Source organism: Vombatus ursinus, unplaced genomic scaffold, assembly GCF_900497805.2.
Source record: "Vombatus ursinus unplaced genomic scaffold, bare-nosed wombat genome assembly UNPS02014821.1, whole genome shotgun sequence".
NCBI lineage: Eukaryota > Metazoa > Chordata > Mammalia > Diprotodontia > Vombatidae > Vombatus > Vombatus ursinus.
The window spans coordinates 12124900-12140056 of record NW_020954599.1 but is presented as its reverse complement, the minus strand read 5'-3'; the positions used below and the strand labels follow the sequence as shown (position 1 = coordinate 12140056).

At 36.5% G+C, this 15157-nt stretch overlaps 1 protein-coding gene across 2 annotated transcripts in view; it reads left to right on the top strand.

Annotated features, from left to right (window-relative positions):
• TBCK (TBC1 domain containing kinase) overlaps positions 1 to 15157 on the top strand; it is a 256604-nt gene that overhangs the window by 5154 nt on the left and 236293 nt on the right. For both annotated transcript variants that reach the window (XM_027837556.1, XM_027837554.1), the window contains exon 2: positions 3721 to 3958. In XM_027837556.1, the coding sequence (XP_027693357.1) occupies positions 3766 to 3958 (193 nt within the window). In that variant the 5' untranslated portion in view covers positions 3721 to 3765. The remainder of the gene's footprint in view (positions 1 to 3720; positions 3959 to 15157) is intronic.

Sequence of the window (15157 nt, the reverse complement as noted above, 5' to 3'; positions counted from 1 at the left end):
CTTCTCTGTCTTTGTTCTCCAGGTGCGAGGGACTATTCTAGGGCATAGGTGTACAAATACAAAATGAAACGGTTCCTTCTCTATGGAGCTGACTTTCTACAGAAGTGATACAACTTTTATGCAAGTAAATAAGCGCAAGTATATTCAAAGAAACAAAAATGATTTCAAACGTAAGAGTAAAAATTGCTTGGGGGACAGGGAAGGGATGAGAGGATTATGGCACCAGAGTTGAACTTTGCAAAGATTCTGATGTGATGGAGATTTGGAAAAAGTGCCTCCCAGACATTCACTTATGCAGAGACATGGAGAGAGAAGATGAAATATTGTGTATGGGGAATAGTGAGTTGGGCAGTGCCAATAGGAAATGATGATAGCTTACAATTGTATTGCATTTTAGCATTTACAGAAGGCGTTCTCCATAATGATATTGTGTAACTATTATTGTTGCCATTTTATGGATGAGAAAATTGAGACTCAAAAAAGATGAAGTAGCTTGTTCATTGTCACACAACTACTAATTGGGAGAGCTAGGACTAAAATCTGCATCTAAATGCAGGTCCATGTTGTTACAGGAATTTTTTATTTCCTTTTATTTGTTATTATTCAGGGCTCCAGGGGCCATTTCTCCTGCATCTTTTGGTTAACTGTAAGCCTGCCTTTTGTTAATATTAACCTTACCTGACCAAAACCTGTCCCTTGAGATGTGAAAATTTACTTGAGGCTTTAAACATTCCTTAGATAAAAAGCCAGATGAAGATTCCCCAAGTCCTTGGAAACATATAAATCCCTTCTCCTTCTTTTTGGCCTATTCATGAATCTCCTAAATGTAGTTTAATCTGTAACCTGACTTAGTTTACCTAAAGAGTTAGTTTGACAAAGTTTGTTTCCTTGGGGAATATAAGGGATTAACTCTGTTTTTAAGTTTTTTCAGCTTTCGTGACATTGAAGGAAATCTGCTATTATGAATCTGCCTTTTCCTTAACTTTTATATTCTAAGAGGAGTGTACTAGATTAATTTTGCCTATAAGCAGCCTTGTTAGAATCTTAATGATTATTCAGGTTAATTGTTGCTCTGAGGCCTGAACCTATGCTTGAGCTTAGTAATAATTGGGTTTTTACCTCTAAGATTTCTGCATTATGGTAAATATATTTTGGCAACAGTTACCTATCACATAAACTCAGAGAGGAGATATTTCTTCCAATAACAATGTTCTTTCCTTCCCGTCTTTGTACGATTTTTCAGCATCTTCTTACGTCTTACCTCCTCCTCCCTCCCTCATGCACTCTTTAATTCAGTGGCACTGGCCTCCTGGCTGTTTTTCAAACAAGACACTCCATCTCTTGGTTTTGAGCATTTTCTCTGGAACATTTTCCCTCCTCATCTCCACTTAACTGATTCCCTGGCTTCCTTCAGGTCCCAGTTAAAATTCTACTTTCTACAGCAAACTTTTCCCAATTTTTCTTAATTCTGGTACCTTCCTTCTGTTTATTTCAGTTTATCCTGTATATAGATTATTGTGAGCTCCTCAAGAGTAGGGATTGTTTTCTATCTTTCTCTATATCTTTCTATCCCTACCTAGGACTTAATGCAGTGCCTAACACTGTATTAATTAACTGTAGCTGCTTAATAAATACTTATTGACTGACTGTTCAGTTGTGTAAGCCTGCTAGGTAGCCCTAAATTGATCTTCCTGGAGCAGTCTTGGGAATGGGAAGTTTTGTGGTTGATGGTGCTTGAAAACCTGTGTAAACCTCCTCAGCTGTCTCCATTAGGTAATTCATATTTTGTGGGTGTGTCACATAACTCCTTTTCTCCAAACCTGAAAGAACCTGGACTCATGGACCATTGTAGGAGGTCAGAAGCTACTGGTTAACTAGTTAAAATCTATTAATCAACATACATGTATTTATTATGTGCCCCAGGAACTTAACAGATCATCTCAGCCAATATCATTTTACAGATGAGGAAACTAAAGCTCAGATTGAGGTTAATTGGCTTATAGAGGGTGATGTAAATAGTAATTATCACAAATTGCTTGCCTTCTGAGGAGGGGGGAAGGGAGGGAGGAAATGGGGGAGAAAAAAATTTGGAACTCAAAATCTTGTAACAGAGCTAGTATTCAAGCCCAGGTCTTCTGATTCCAAATCAAGTGCTCCACGCCACACCCCCCCACCCAATTGTACTACACTACTTCACTTAGGATATTCATTCATTCATCATTTAGGATATTCATTCACTCATCTATCCATTTAAAATTTTATTCCTTTCACCAGTATAATTTGAGTATAATTTGTGTAAGAGATGCATCTACTTATTTTTGAAAATGATTAAATTAATCAGGAAATGAATGTTCAGGAAGAAAGGAAGAGAATAGTTTACTCTTAAAATAAAGAATGAACATTTTGGAAGTTTTCTTGTAAAAAAATGAGCTTAAGAAAATTACTGAACATGTGAGAAGTGCTCTGTAAACTTTAAAGCACTGTATGAATGCTAGCTGTTATTATTACTGGTGTAACAAGATCCTTTTTGAAAAGTAACTTGCCCAGAGAACCCAAAACATTATTGTGATTTTAAACATAACCTAGCATTACATTCTAGCTAGTGCACATAAAAATACCTACATGTTAAAAGGATAAACCAGCTACTGTAAAAATTTTAGGATGTACATGGCAGTGATGATCATTGGGGATTTCTATTAAAGTTTATAAATTCCCTTTAACTTTTGCATGCCAGGTTTTGAAAATGTCTTAGTAAGTCTTACAATTTGAAATATAAATATAAAAATAAGGTATTAGCAAGGCTTAAATTTGAATTTATTCATTTATGGTAACATTAATAGGTGTTTTGGTGCTCTAATTTTTTATTAAGCAATATTGGATTTCTTTGACTTTCCAAAACTATGTTACCCTCAATTTCATTACTGAATTTTGTAGCCATTTTTGTGAAATGTTCTTGGTTAGTACCTAAGTTATCTTTTGCTTTCTTTCCTTTCCAAAGGAATGATGACATTTAGGTGGTCTTTGTATCATGCATGTATATTCTTTGTATAAAGTTGTTCCGTCATGCCTGACTCTTTGTGACCCTGTGGACCATACTGTTTATTGTTCTTGACAAAGATACTGGAGTGGTTTGCTATTTCCTTCTCCAGTGGATTAAGGCAAACAGAGGTTAAGTGACTTGTCCAGCATTACATAGCTAGTAAGTGTATGAGGCCAAATTTGAACTCTTGACCCCAGGCCCAGCGCTGTAACCCCTGAACCATCTAGCTGCCTCCTTTTGGATAAAGACAAGATCTTTAATGATTCAAGAACACTGAATTCCTTCACCACTATTCAAAACTCAGCCTACATGAAGACTGGATATCGAAGACACAGTGCCTTACACATATAGGCCCTTATGAGTCAGTGTTTGTTGGATTGAATTGAATGTCATCCCTTATTATTGTTATGTTGCTCGAATATCTTAGGGAAGCCTTAGTTCTGAGATAGAATACAGATGAGTATTGTTTTTAGTCTTCAAAACTTTTTCAGAAGTTTAACTTTTATGTTTTATCTACAAAGTGTACAGTTTTGACGTCCATCTCTAAGTTGTATGTTAATTAAGTCAGCAAATCAGCTAGCTTCTATTAAGCACCTTCTATGTGCTAGGCATTGTGCCAGGGACATTTAAAAACAATATTATACATGGTTTTGAGATTTCAAATTTCTTTTATTTTACAGGACTGTCCTGCATTTGTACTGAACAGAAGAAATCGAAAGAGAAAAATGTTTCCTTTGAAGGATGCAGAAATAGGTGCCTTTACCTTCTTTGCTTCTGCTCTGCCACATGATGTTTGTGGAAGCAATGGACTGCCTCTGACCCCTAACTCCATCAAAATCTTGGGGCGCTTTCAAATCCTCAAGACCATCACCCATCCTAGACTTTGCCAGTATGTGGACATTTCAAGAGGAAAACATGGTAAGTACACGTTTTCTGCTTCCCTGTTTTCATGAAGATTGACTTTGTGTTTGAGAGTATTTGTTACAAACTCATTGAAAGAGATGGGCTGTGCACCTGTGATTTCATTGTTATAGGGAACTCCAGGAAAGGAAAATCTCTCTTCCAGTGCAAATTAGCCCTTGCAACTTTTAGTCTTCAGGAGATCAGTGACTTGAAGAAGATAACACAGCCAGTATATTTTGGAGGTAGAACTTGAATTCAAGTCTTCCTGGCGTTGAGGTCAGCTCTGTATCCACTAGAACACTATGTCTCTGTACAAGCCACTCTCTTTGTAGAATAACGATACTATTACCTTACATATCTATTTATCTTTTTGTGCTTCTTTTAGTGCTTTTTGTGCTTTCTTTTTCTTGTGGTTTCATTTCTGTTCATTTAATTTGATTCTTAGATATCCTTGTAGCATAGGGTAATAATAGCTATCTTTGTAGGCTTTAAAATTTACAAAGTACTTTAATTTCATTGTCTCATTTGATCTCCCAAAGTATCCTGTAAAGTAGGTAGGCAGGTAGTACAGGTATTATTATGCCCAATTTTTCAAATAAAAAAAAAATGAGCTTGGTAGGATACTTTCCCCATGTCATTTAGCTTGTAAGTGTTCCAGGTAGGATTTGAACTCAGGTCTTTTCTAAGTCCAAACCCAAGTCTTTTTCTATCATGCTAAAGAGATTGAGATCCAGAGATTAAGTGACATATCCAAGGTCACCTCTCTAGTTATTGGCAGCCAGGACTAGAACTTGGACTACTAATTTTTACTTCACATGTATGTATTTATAGATAGAAGGGTAGAGGGGAAGGAAATAGCTCTTTACTATCTTTCAGTAATAAAAAAGATCCAACTGTCCCTCCCTTTCTCTGTCTTTTCCTCCCTTCCTCCCTCCCTCTTCTTCTTCTTTCTCTTCCTCTCCCTCTGAGTTCAGAGATTTGCTCTTGTTTACTCTCCCCCTCTCTTTTCATCCAATTAGAAATCAGATTACCTAATTTTATATCCTCATTTGTACTCTATTAATTGTTTTCTTTTGATTAATTGGTCTCATTTTATTTTTCATACATAAAACTATGTCTTCCCACTGTATTTCTGGTCCAGTGCCAAAGCTGAGGAGGCCTGGTCCTGATTTGTTATGCAGTTGGCATGCATTGTTTAATAAATTGATGTGCTCAGAAGCTGACACTTTTGTTTTCTCAGTCATTTCATCTTATACCCACCACACCATGTCACTCCCCTAGCTAAAAAAACAAAGTAAAACAAAAAAACCCCCAAAAAACAAAACCCAACTCATGGCCCCCTGTTGCCTTTAGGATAAAAATATAGTCTCCTTTGTTTAGCATTTTTTTGGGGGGTGAGGCAATTTGGGTTAAGTGACTTGCCCAGAGTCACACAGGTAGTAAGTGTTATGTGTCTGAGGTCAGATTTGAACTCTGGTCCTCCTGAGGCCAGGGCTGGTGCTCTATCCACTGTGCCACTTAGCTGCCTCTTTTTGTTTAGCATTTAAAGCCTTATGCAATTTGGCTCCAATCTACCCTTCCAGATTTATTTCACATTCCTCCTCTCCGTGCACTGTAGGCTACACCCAAACTAGCCTCCTTGCTTTTCCTCGCTTACAAGATTCCAAATCCCATTTCCTCCATCTTGCAGAGGAATGTCACTCTGTCCTGGAATATCCTTCCACATCACCTCTGCCTCTTAGAAGCTTGATTTCCTTTCAAAGCTCCGAAGAAGTATTACCTCCTGCACGAATGAAGCTTATTCTGATCTCTCAAACTGCTAGTGTTTCTTCTCTAAAAGAAAAAAAATTACCCCATATTTACTCTCTACATTTTGTGTTCACATATATGTTTTCTCCATTAGCTGCAAGGTTCTTGAAGGAAGCAATAGTTCTGTTGTTGTCTATAAAACAGCGCCTGACCTAAAGTAGTAGTTTGTTGATTAATTAGTTGATTGACCGAACACAGACTAACTTAGCACTGCAATAATCAAGAGTAGTTAGTAATTATTAATAATTATGTTTCTGTCCCAATTTATAAACTTGATAGCATGAATTGCTAGGATAATTTATGTAGTTTCATGATGATGATTTAATTTTAAGTAGTTATAAAATTCTTTTGATTCTCATGATGTCCGTATGTACAAGTAATTATATATTAATAAATGTAAAACTTATGCATGACTTTTGTGGTTGCCTGCAGTATATAGATCACAGGTTAAACCTCATTAGAAAAGGGGACCACTAATCCATACATAAGGATCCCTGCAGGCTACATGTTGACTTAGTTTTAAAATGTTATCTCATTTGTGTTGTATTTTTATTTATTCTGTTACATATTTTTCACTTGCATTTTAAACTGGATCAGGCCACACTAAAAAATGTTGTGGGCTGCATGTGGGCCACAGGCAACTTATTTTATACTGGAAATAGTCCACTAAACATATATGTAGAAATGTTTAGTAAATAACTGTGGATGAAGTTTTAGGGTTTAGCATATCTTTTTTATGTTACAACGATTTCAACAATATCTGATTGGAAAAAAATTGAGTTTTGACTTTGATGTCTCCATAATGAACATTAAATATTTTTCAGTGTTGTAGTATCTTATGATTCTGCTTTGGGCTTCACTTTATATCTGTTCTATACTTGTGATTTAATTGGTATGGGGAATGCTTAATGAGGAAATTCCCTCTGCTAATCCAGATTGGCAATTTATAGCCTGAAACTTATGGCCTTAAGAGAATTTCTGACATGTAATAAGTACCTTGGATATGAAATCTGTCAGGGTCACTTCAAGGGGCAGAGCCAAGATGGTGGAGTAGAGGAAGCACTCAGCTGAGCTCTCCCGGTATTCCCTTCTAAGCTTTCAAATAATGACTCAAATTGAATTCTAGAGTGGCAGAGCCACCACAAGGTCAGAGTGAGACCTTCTTCCAGCCCAAACTAATTTAGGAGGTATGAATGAATGATCTGTGACATTGGGATTGAGCCCCTGTGGATGGAATACCAGTGGTGGGACTAAGTGGTGACAACAGAAATAGCAGCAGCTTTGGGAGCTCTCAAACCAAAGACGGTAAGGAGACCTGGCATCTGGTGAGAAAGAGATTACGGGGGACTTCTGTGCTAGCAATGGATGCAGGACTGGATGCTGTTTGACTAGGCTCAACCTCATATGGGGTCGCAACCCACAGTTTAAGAAGTGCTTAAAGGGTCATGAGTGGAAAAAGGTTTAAGCCCTGGCCTAGACCCACTTCTGGGTCTTAGGTTAAGGGTGGAGCAGAGCACTTTTGGTCAAGAGAGAGCAGAGGCCTCAAGGAGCAGTAGCACTTCTGATTCCAAGGGAGCAGGGACTCTAAGGAGCAGTAATGATTGCAATCTCAAAGGATCAGGGGCCCTTCCTGGGTAAGAACCAGAGCATAGACTCATGGAGCAGTGACTACACCTTACCCCATATCATACCACATTGGAAGCCCTGAAAACTTCCAAACCGCCAGAACTAGCTCTGAAAATAAAGCCCTCAAGCTTGGGACAGTGTCCCTCTTTCCCAGACACAAGAACAGAGCCCAACTTTAATATAAAGTTCAAAATCAAGAAATAAGTAAGAAAATGAACAAACAACAAAAAAAGGACCTGACCATAAAAAAGCTATGATGATAGTGAAGATCAAGACACAACTCAGAAGAAAGCAATGAAGTTGAAACTTATTACAAGCAAAGCCTCAAAGAAAAATATAAATTGGTTACGAGCCCAATAAGAACTCCTTGAAGAGCTCAGAAAGGATTTTTAAAATCTAATGAGAGTGGTAGAGGAAAAAATTGGTAAAGAAATGAGAATTATGGAAAAAAATTTTGAAAAGACAATTAACAGCTTGGTAAAACAATCACAAAAAAATACTAAAGAAAATAACACCTTAAAAAGCAGAATTGGCCAAAAAGAAAGAGATACAAAATCTCACTGAAGAAAAATAATTCCTTAAAAATTAGAGTTGGGCAAGTGGATAAGCTGATATCTCCATGAGACATCAAGAAACAATAAAACAAAAGTCAAAAGAATGAAAAAATAGAAGAAAATGTGAACTATCTCATCAGAAAAACAAATGACCTGGAAAACAGGTCAAGGAGAGATAATTTAAGAATTATTGGACTGCCTGAAAACCATGATCAAAGAAAGATCCTGGGGTATAGGCCGCCCTTTGACTGAATCTAAACTTCCAAAGACAAATCCCCTTAATAAAAGCTTTTGTTCTGTAAAACTTGGACTCAGTCTAAAGGCTGTACCCAAGTACCTAGAAGGCCACATGTGGCCTTGAGCCTGCAGGTTCCCCACCTCTGTTCTAGATGTCATATTTCAAGAAATTATAAGGAAAACTGCCCTGATATCCTAGAACCAGAGGGTAAAATAGAAATTGAAAGAAAGAATCCACTGATCACTTCCTGAATGAGATTCCAAAATGAAAACTCCCAGGAAACCAAATTCCAGGGCTCCCAGGTCGAAGAGAAATACTTCCAGAATCCAGAAAGAAGCTTTCAAATATTGTGAAGTCACAGTCAGGGTCATGTGGGATTTAGCAGCAACCCCATCAAAGGAGTAGAGGGCTTTAATATTCTGGAAGACAAAAGAACTAGAATTACAAACAATAATTACCGACCTAGCAAAACTGAGCATAATCCATCCAGAGAAAAAATCAATATTTAATGAAATAGAGGATTTTCAAGCATTCTTCATGAAAAGACCAGAGGTCCTGGTGAAAAGACCAGAGCTAAATAGAAAAATACTAGCAAGGAGATAATAGCAATATATCACAATTATAGCAATATAACACAAATATCCACAAAATGGCCAGGTGGGATTTAGATCGGGAGTGCAGGGCTGATTCAATGAGAGGAAAACTGTAAACACAATTGACCGTATCAGTAACAAAAACAACAAATCATCTGATTATATCAGAGGCAGACAATGCTCTTTCCTATTAAAAACGTTAGGAAGCATAGGAATAAGTGAAGCCTTTATTAAAATGACAAATAGTATGTAACTAAAACCAAGAGCAAACATTATCTATAATAGGAATAAAATAGAACCCTTTCCAACAGGGTCAGGGGTGAAGCAAGGATGTCCATTATCACTGCTATTAGTCAATGTTGTAGCTAGAGCAATAAAACAAGAAAAAGAACGAAGGAATAAAAAAAGGCAATGAGGAAACAAAACTATTTTTGCAGATGATATGGTGGTATACTTATAGAACCCTAGAGAATCAACTGAAAATAGTTGAAACAGTTGACAATTTGTGCAGAGTTGTAAGATGTACATTAAACCCACATAAATCATCAGCATTTCTATATACTACCAGCACAACCTGGTAGGAAGAGATAGAGAAATTCCATTTAAAATAACTGCAGACAATATAAAATACTTAGGAGTTCACCTGCCAAGACAAACCCAGGGACTATTATGAACACAATTATAAAACACTTTTTACAGAAAGACAGATCTAAATAATTGGAGTAATATTAATTGCTCATGGGTAGGCTGAGCCAATATGATAAAAATGTTCATTTACTTATTCATTGCCATACCAAACTACCAAAGAATTACTTTAAAGAGTTGGAAAAATAATAGCAGAGTTCATCTGGAGGAACAAAAGGTCAAGAATATCAAGAGAATCAATGAAAAAAAGAAGTAAAAGAAGGCAGCTTAGCAGTGCCAGATCTGAAAATATATTACAAAGTGATAATCATGAAAACAGTCTGGTACTGTCTAAGAAATAGAGTGGTGGATCAGTGGGATAGAATAGGTACACAATACGTAGTCGTAAATGACCAAGTTAATTTAGTGTTTCGTAAACCCAAAGATCTATGTTTTGCTTTTTTTTTTTTTTTTTTTTTTTTGGTGAGGCAGTTGGGCTTATGTGACTTGCCCAGGGTCACACAGCTAGTAAGTGTCAAGTGTCTGAGGCTGGATTTGAACTCAGGTCCTCTTGAATCCAGGGCTGTGCTCTATCCACTGCCCCACCTAGCTGCCCCAAGATCTACATTTTTTGAGATAAGAACTCACTATTTGCCTATTGTTGGGAAACCAGTAAGACGCTTTGGCAGAAACTAGGCATAGAGCAATATCACAGCATATACCACGATAAGGTTAGAATGGATAAATGATTTACGCTAAAAGGGTGATAGCATAAGTAAATTAGGGGGGCATGGAAAAAAGTACTGGCCAGATTTATGGGTAAAGGAAGAATTTATGACCAGACGAGAGAAAGAGACAATCATAGTAAGTAAAGTGGATAATTTTGATTTACATAGAATTAAAAAAGTTTTGCACAAACAAAATTAATGCAGCCAAAATTAGAAGTAAAATGGGAAGTAGAGGCGGGGGGGGTGGGTGGGAATCTTGCAGCAAGTTTTTCTGATAAAGACCTCACTTTTCAAACATATTAAGAGAACTGAGCCACATTTGTAAAAATATGAGCCATTCCTCAATTGATACATGGTCAAAAGATATCAACAGGCAGTTTTCAGAAATCAAAGCTATCAGTAGTCACATGAAAAAATGCTCTAAATGAGTATTGATTAGAGAAATACAAATTAAAACAACTCTGAGATACCACCCCACACCTATCAGATTGGTTAACATGACAGGAATGGAAGAAGGACATATGCTGGAAGCAGTGCAGAAAAATTGTGACATGAATGCAGTTTTGGTGGAGTTGTGAACTGGTCCAACCATTTTGGAGAAAAACTTGGAACTATACTCCAAAGACTATAAAACTGTGCATACCCTTTGATCCAGCAGTACCATTAATAGGTCTGTGTCCTAAAGAGGTCAAAGAAAAAGGAAAAGGATCTATTTGTACAAAAAAAAATATTTATTTCAGCTCTTTTTTATGGTGGCAAGGAATTGGAAATTGAGGGAATGCCAGTCAACTGGGGAATGGCTGAACAGGTTGTGGTATAAGATTGTGATGGAGTACTATTATGCTATAAGAAATGATGAACAGAATGCTTTCAGAAAAACCTATAAGGACATATATGAACTGATGCAAAGTGAAGTGAGCAGAACTAGGAAACCATTGTACACAGAAAGAGTGATATTTTAAGGATGATCAACTGTGAAAGACTTAGCTACTCTGATCAAGACAATGATACAACACAATTCCAAAGGACTCATGATGAAAAGTGCTATATACCTTGAGACAGAGCTGATGAACTCTGAATGCAATTCAGAACATACTTTTTTTTTTACTTTATTTTTCTTGTGTGTTTGTGTTTTTGGTTTTTTTTTTTGCATGTGCTTTCTTTTGCAACATGGCTAATATGGAAATATGTTTTGCGTAACCTCATGTGTAGAATTGATATCATATTTCTTGCCTTCTCAAAGGGCATGATAAGGGCAGTATATTGGGAGAAGATTTAGAAATTAGAGTTTCTAAAAATGTATATTAATTTTTTACATGTAACTGGAAAATATTCAAAATAAATAAAAATGTATTTTAAAAATAAATCTATTTGGAAAATTCCTCCTACTTTGTTTCCTTCTCTGTGAATCCACCCCTCTTCCTAAAGTCCTTGTTTCTCTGAGGGTACTACTATCTTCCTGGTTATTCAGGTTCCATCATCTTGAAGTTGTCTGGGACAATGAGAGGTTGATTGACTTGCCATGGTCATGTGACCATTATATGGAAGATAGTACTTGAATTCAGGGCTTTTTCTTGTCTCAATATCCACTGCTCTGCAATGTGTCCCATTTTTCATCATCACCTCAAATAATTCAGACTGTGACACAGTGTTTCTTCTTTTTGTTTTTGATCTATATATAGCTAACATCACTGTAGGATTTTTTTTTCCTCTCTCTTTCTTGTTTGGAATTAGGTGTCACATGTGGTCTGTTTTAGTAACATAGTGTTTTCACATGTGAAGTTAGCTCAGAAGTCAGGCTTTAGCTGTTTTCTGTCTTTCAGAAGTGATTCAAGATGATATTTTCTTGGAAGCCCACAAAGTTAAAACACTCCATTCAAATAAAATGGCTACTTTTTTTCTAGAATCAGTGAACCAAGACTTTCAGTGAAAGGTGAGGAAATTTTTGTCATTAAAGGGTTAAAAATGAAGCTTATAGGTTTTCAATTTAACAAGTTCTCTCTTGTTACATTTTGGGATTCCAGTGGACTTGGAAACAGGTCAGGGACCATAAATAGTAACACCATAGTCTTCAGTATGACAATATACAGCCAGGAGACACTTAATAAATCATGTCCTTGATATCGACATACTATTTTGCCTTTATTTCTTTTCCTCACAGTGTATGAAAGCATAAAACAGGGACACTAAATTCTTTATGTGAATTGACAAAAATGAAAATCTAGTTAAAGATCACAGAGTTGGAAGGGATCGGGTATGACCTTCATTCTACATTTATATCTTCAGACAGATGTCTCCAAGTATCCCAAATGAGCTCTTACTGGTCTATTTCTTTAGATCTCCAAGAAGGTTGATTTTATTAAGTAACCTTATGTGTAGCCCAAAGTTCTTCTCTGTGCTTAGCTGCTAAGGAGACATTCATTGTCTTACGAAAACTGGCCCATTGCCTGCTTCCTTATAATAACTCTCCTAAATTTACCTTAATGTTAAGTTACCTTTGCCATATCTTGTTCTCCAAATCTAAAATCTCAACTCTTAAACTCTTTTAAGTGTATCTGAATGTCATGTTAACTTTTGTAATAATCATGCTATGTTACTTTGACATAGTATGATTCCAAGATCTTTTTTGCTTTTGTAACACCTGAAGAGAGTAAGTATATTTTAACCATGTGCTATTTTTTTAAAATGATAATAAAGAGAATGTTTTTCCAATAGCTGTTCAGAGTTTAAAAGGATTTCTTGAAAAAGGGGTAAATGTTGGAAATGTTGAATTGTTATATACTTCATTACTTCTGGGACTCACCTTGTCACTATGCCAAGGACTGTGGTTCTCTGATGTTTAAAAAAAAACAAAAACAAAAAACCCAAAACATATAAAGGTCTCATAGACCTTGAAACTTTGGCAAACTCTTCTTTATAGTGTTTTGAGAGGGGTGGATGAAGAGGCCAAATGAACTTTTTTTTCTTGGGCCGACAATTTTTAAACTTCTTCAGAGATTTAGAGGCTTACCTCTGTCAGAGTTTCAAATATAATGAATATGCCCCCCCCTTCACAAATCCTAACTTATTTTTATTTATATTAAAAATGACTGCTCATACAAGCACCATTATCCCAAATGTACAGCGGAGGCTGTTGTTCTGTGTATTGGTGATGATGGACAAGCACTCTAGTTACTATACAAGTATTGGTCTCTTTTTGCAGGGTACATATCAATCAATCAGCAATCAACATGAATTTATTGAGCACCTACTATATGCTACACACTATCTTATTGGTGCCTTGAGGTAATTCAGTGGATAAAATGCCAGGCCTGGAGTCAGGAAGATGAGTTTAAATTCAGCCTCAGACATTTACTAGCTGTGTGACCCTGGGCAAGTCACTTAACCTCTGTCTGCCTCAGTTTCCTCATTTGTAAAATTGGAATAATAATAGCACCTTCCTCCTAGGGTTGCTGTGAGAATCAAAAGAAAAAAATAATTGTAAAGCACTTAGCTTAGTGCCTGGCACATAGCAAACACTATATAAATATCAGCTATTATTGTCATTATTAATGTTAATTATCTCCCAGGGTTGCTGTGAGGATCAAAAGAGATCATATTTGTAAAGTATTTAGCACAATGCCAGGCACTAAGGTGCTTGCTTCCTTCTTTTCTAGTCAATTGGTATACAAAGACAAAAATGAAACTTTTTTTTGTTTTGATGGAGGAAAAATATTCTAAATATGTAATATATATAATACAAATATATAACCCAGGTTATATATTTGTATATAAAAGAAATATAGGTTAATTTTGAGGATGAGGCACATGTGGAGATCAGGAAAGACCTTGTGTAGAAAGTGGCACACAAGAGTTAAATTTAGAAAGAAATTAGAGATTCTTCTTTTTTTTCATTTTTTCATTTTTTTTGCTGAGGCAATTGGGGTTAAGTGACTTGCCCATGGTCACACAGCTAGTAAGTGTCAGGTGTCTGGTCTGAGACTGTATTTGAACTCAAGTCCTCCTGACTCCAGGGCTAGGTGCGCCACCTAGCTGCCCCTGAAATTAAAGATTCTTAGAAGCCGAGGAGAGGGATTCTCTTCCCAGGCCGCAGAGCAGCCTCTGCAAAGATTCAGAGATGTCTTATGGGTGGAGTATCCTTTGTGCGGAATTGTGAGGGGACTGATGTGTAGAAATATTGGTTTAAACTTGATTGTGAAGAGATTGGTGTCAAGTAGTCATGTTTGTATTGTATCCTGGAGGTAATAGGGAGCTTCTTGATCAGGGGAGTGACCTGAGCAGACCAGTAGTTTAGGAGTATTGATTTGTCAGCTTTGTTGAATGTGGAGCAGAGGAAGGGGAAATTTGAGGCAAGGAAATCAATAAGGAAGCTATTGGAATAGTCCAGGCAAGGGGTAATAAAGGCCTGAACTAGTGGTTCTATCTATATATTATTAGTATATTCAACTCTTTCTTCATCTTATGAACTGTGCAATGCCTTTTGTCAGAATGAGCCACACCATTTCTGATTTCTGATGTTCATCTTTTTATATTTATTTAGTATTTTATTTTTCCCTGATTTTATGTAAAAACAGTTTTAACATTTTTTTTTAAATTTTGAGTTTCATATCTCTTCTTTCCTTCCCCCCTCATTGAGAAGGCAAACAAACATGTAGACATGCAAAATGTATTTCCACATTAGTCATGTTGTGAAAGAAAACATAGATTTCCCCCCCCCCAAAAAAAAAAGTTTAAAAAAAGGATGCTGCAAGCTGTATTCAGAATCTGTTAGTTAAGAGCATTTTGCTCATTATTCTTATGGAAATATATTTCTTGTATTCCATCACAATCATGTACCACAACTTGTTCAACCATTTCCCAGTTGATGGGCATCCCCTCAATTTCCAGTCCTTTGCCACTAGAAAAGAGCTGCTAGAAATATTTTTGTATATTTAGGTCTCTTCCCTTTTTTGTTTTTTATCTCTTTGGGATACAGACCTAGTAGGGCTATTGCTGGGTCAAAAGGTATACATGATTTTATAGCCCTGTAAGCATAGTTCCAT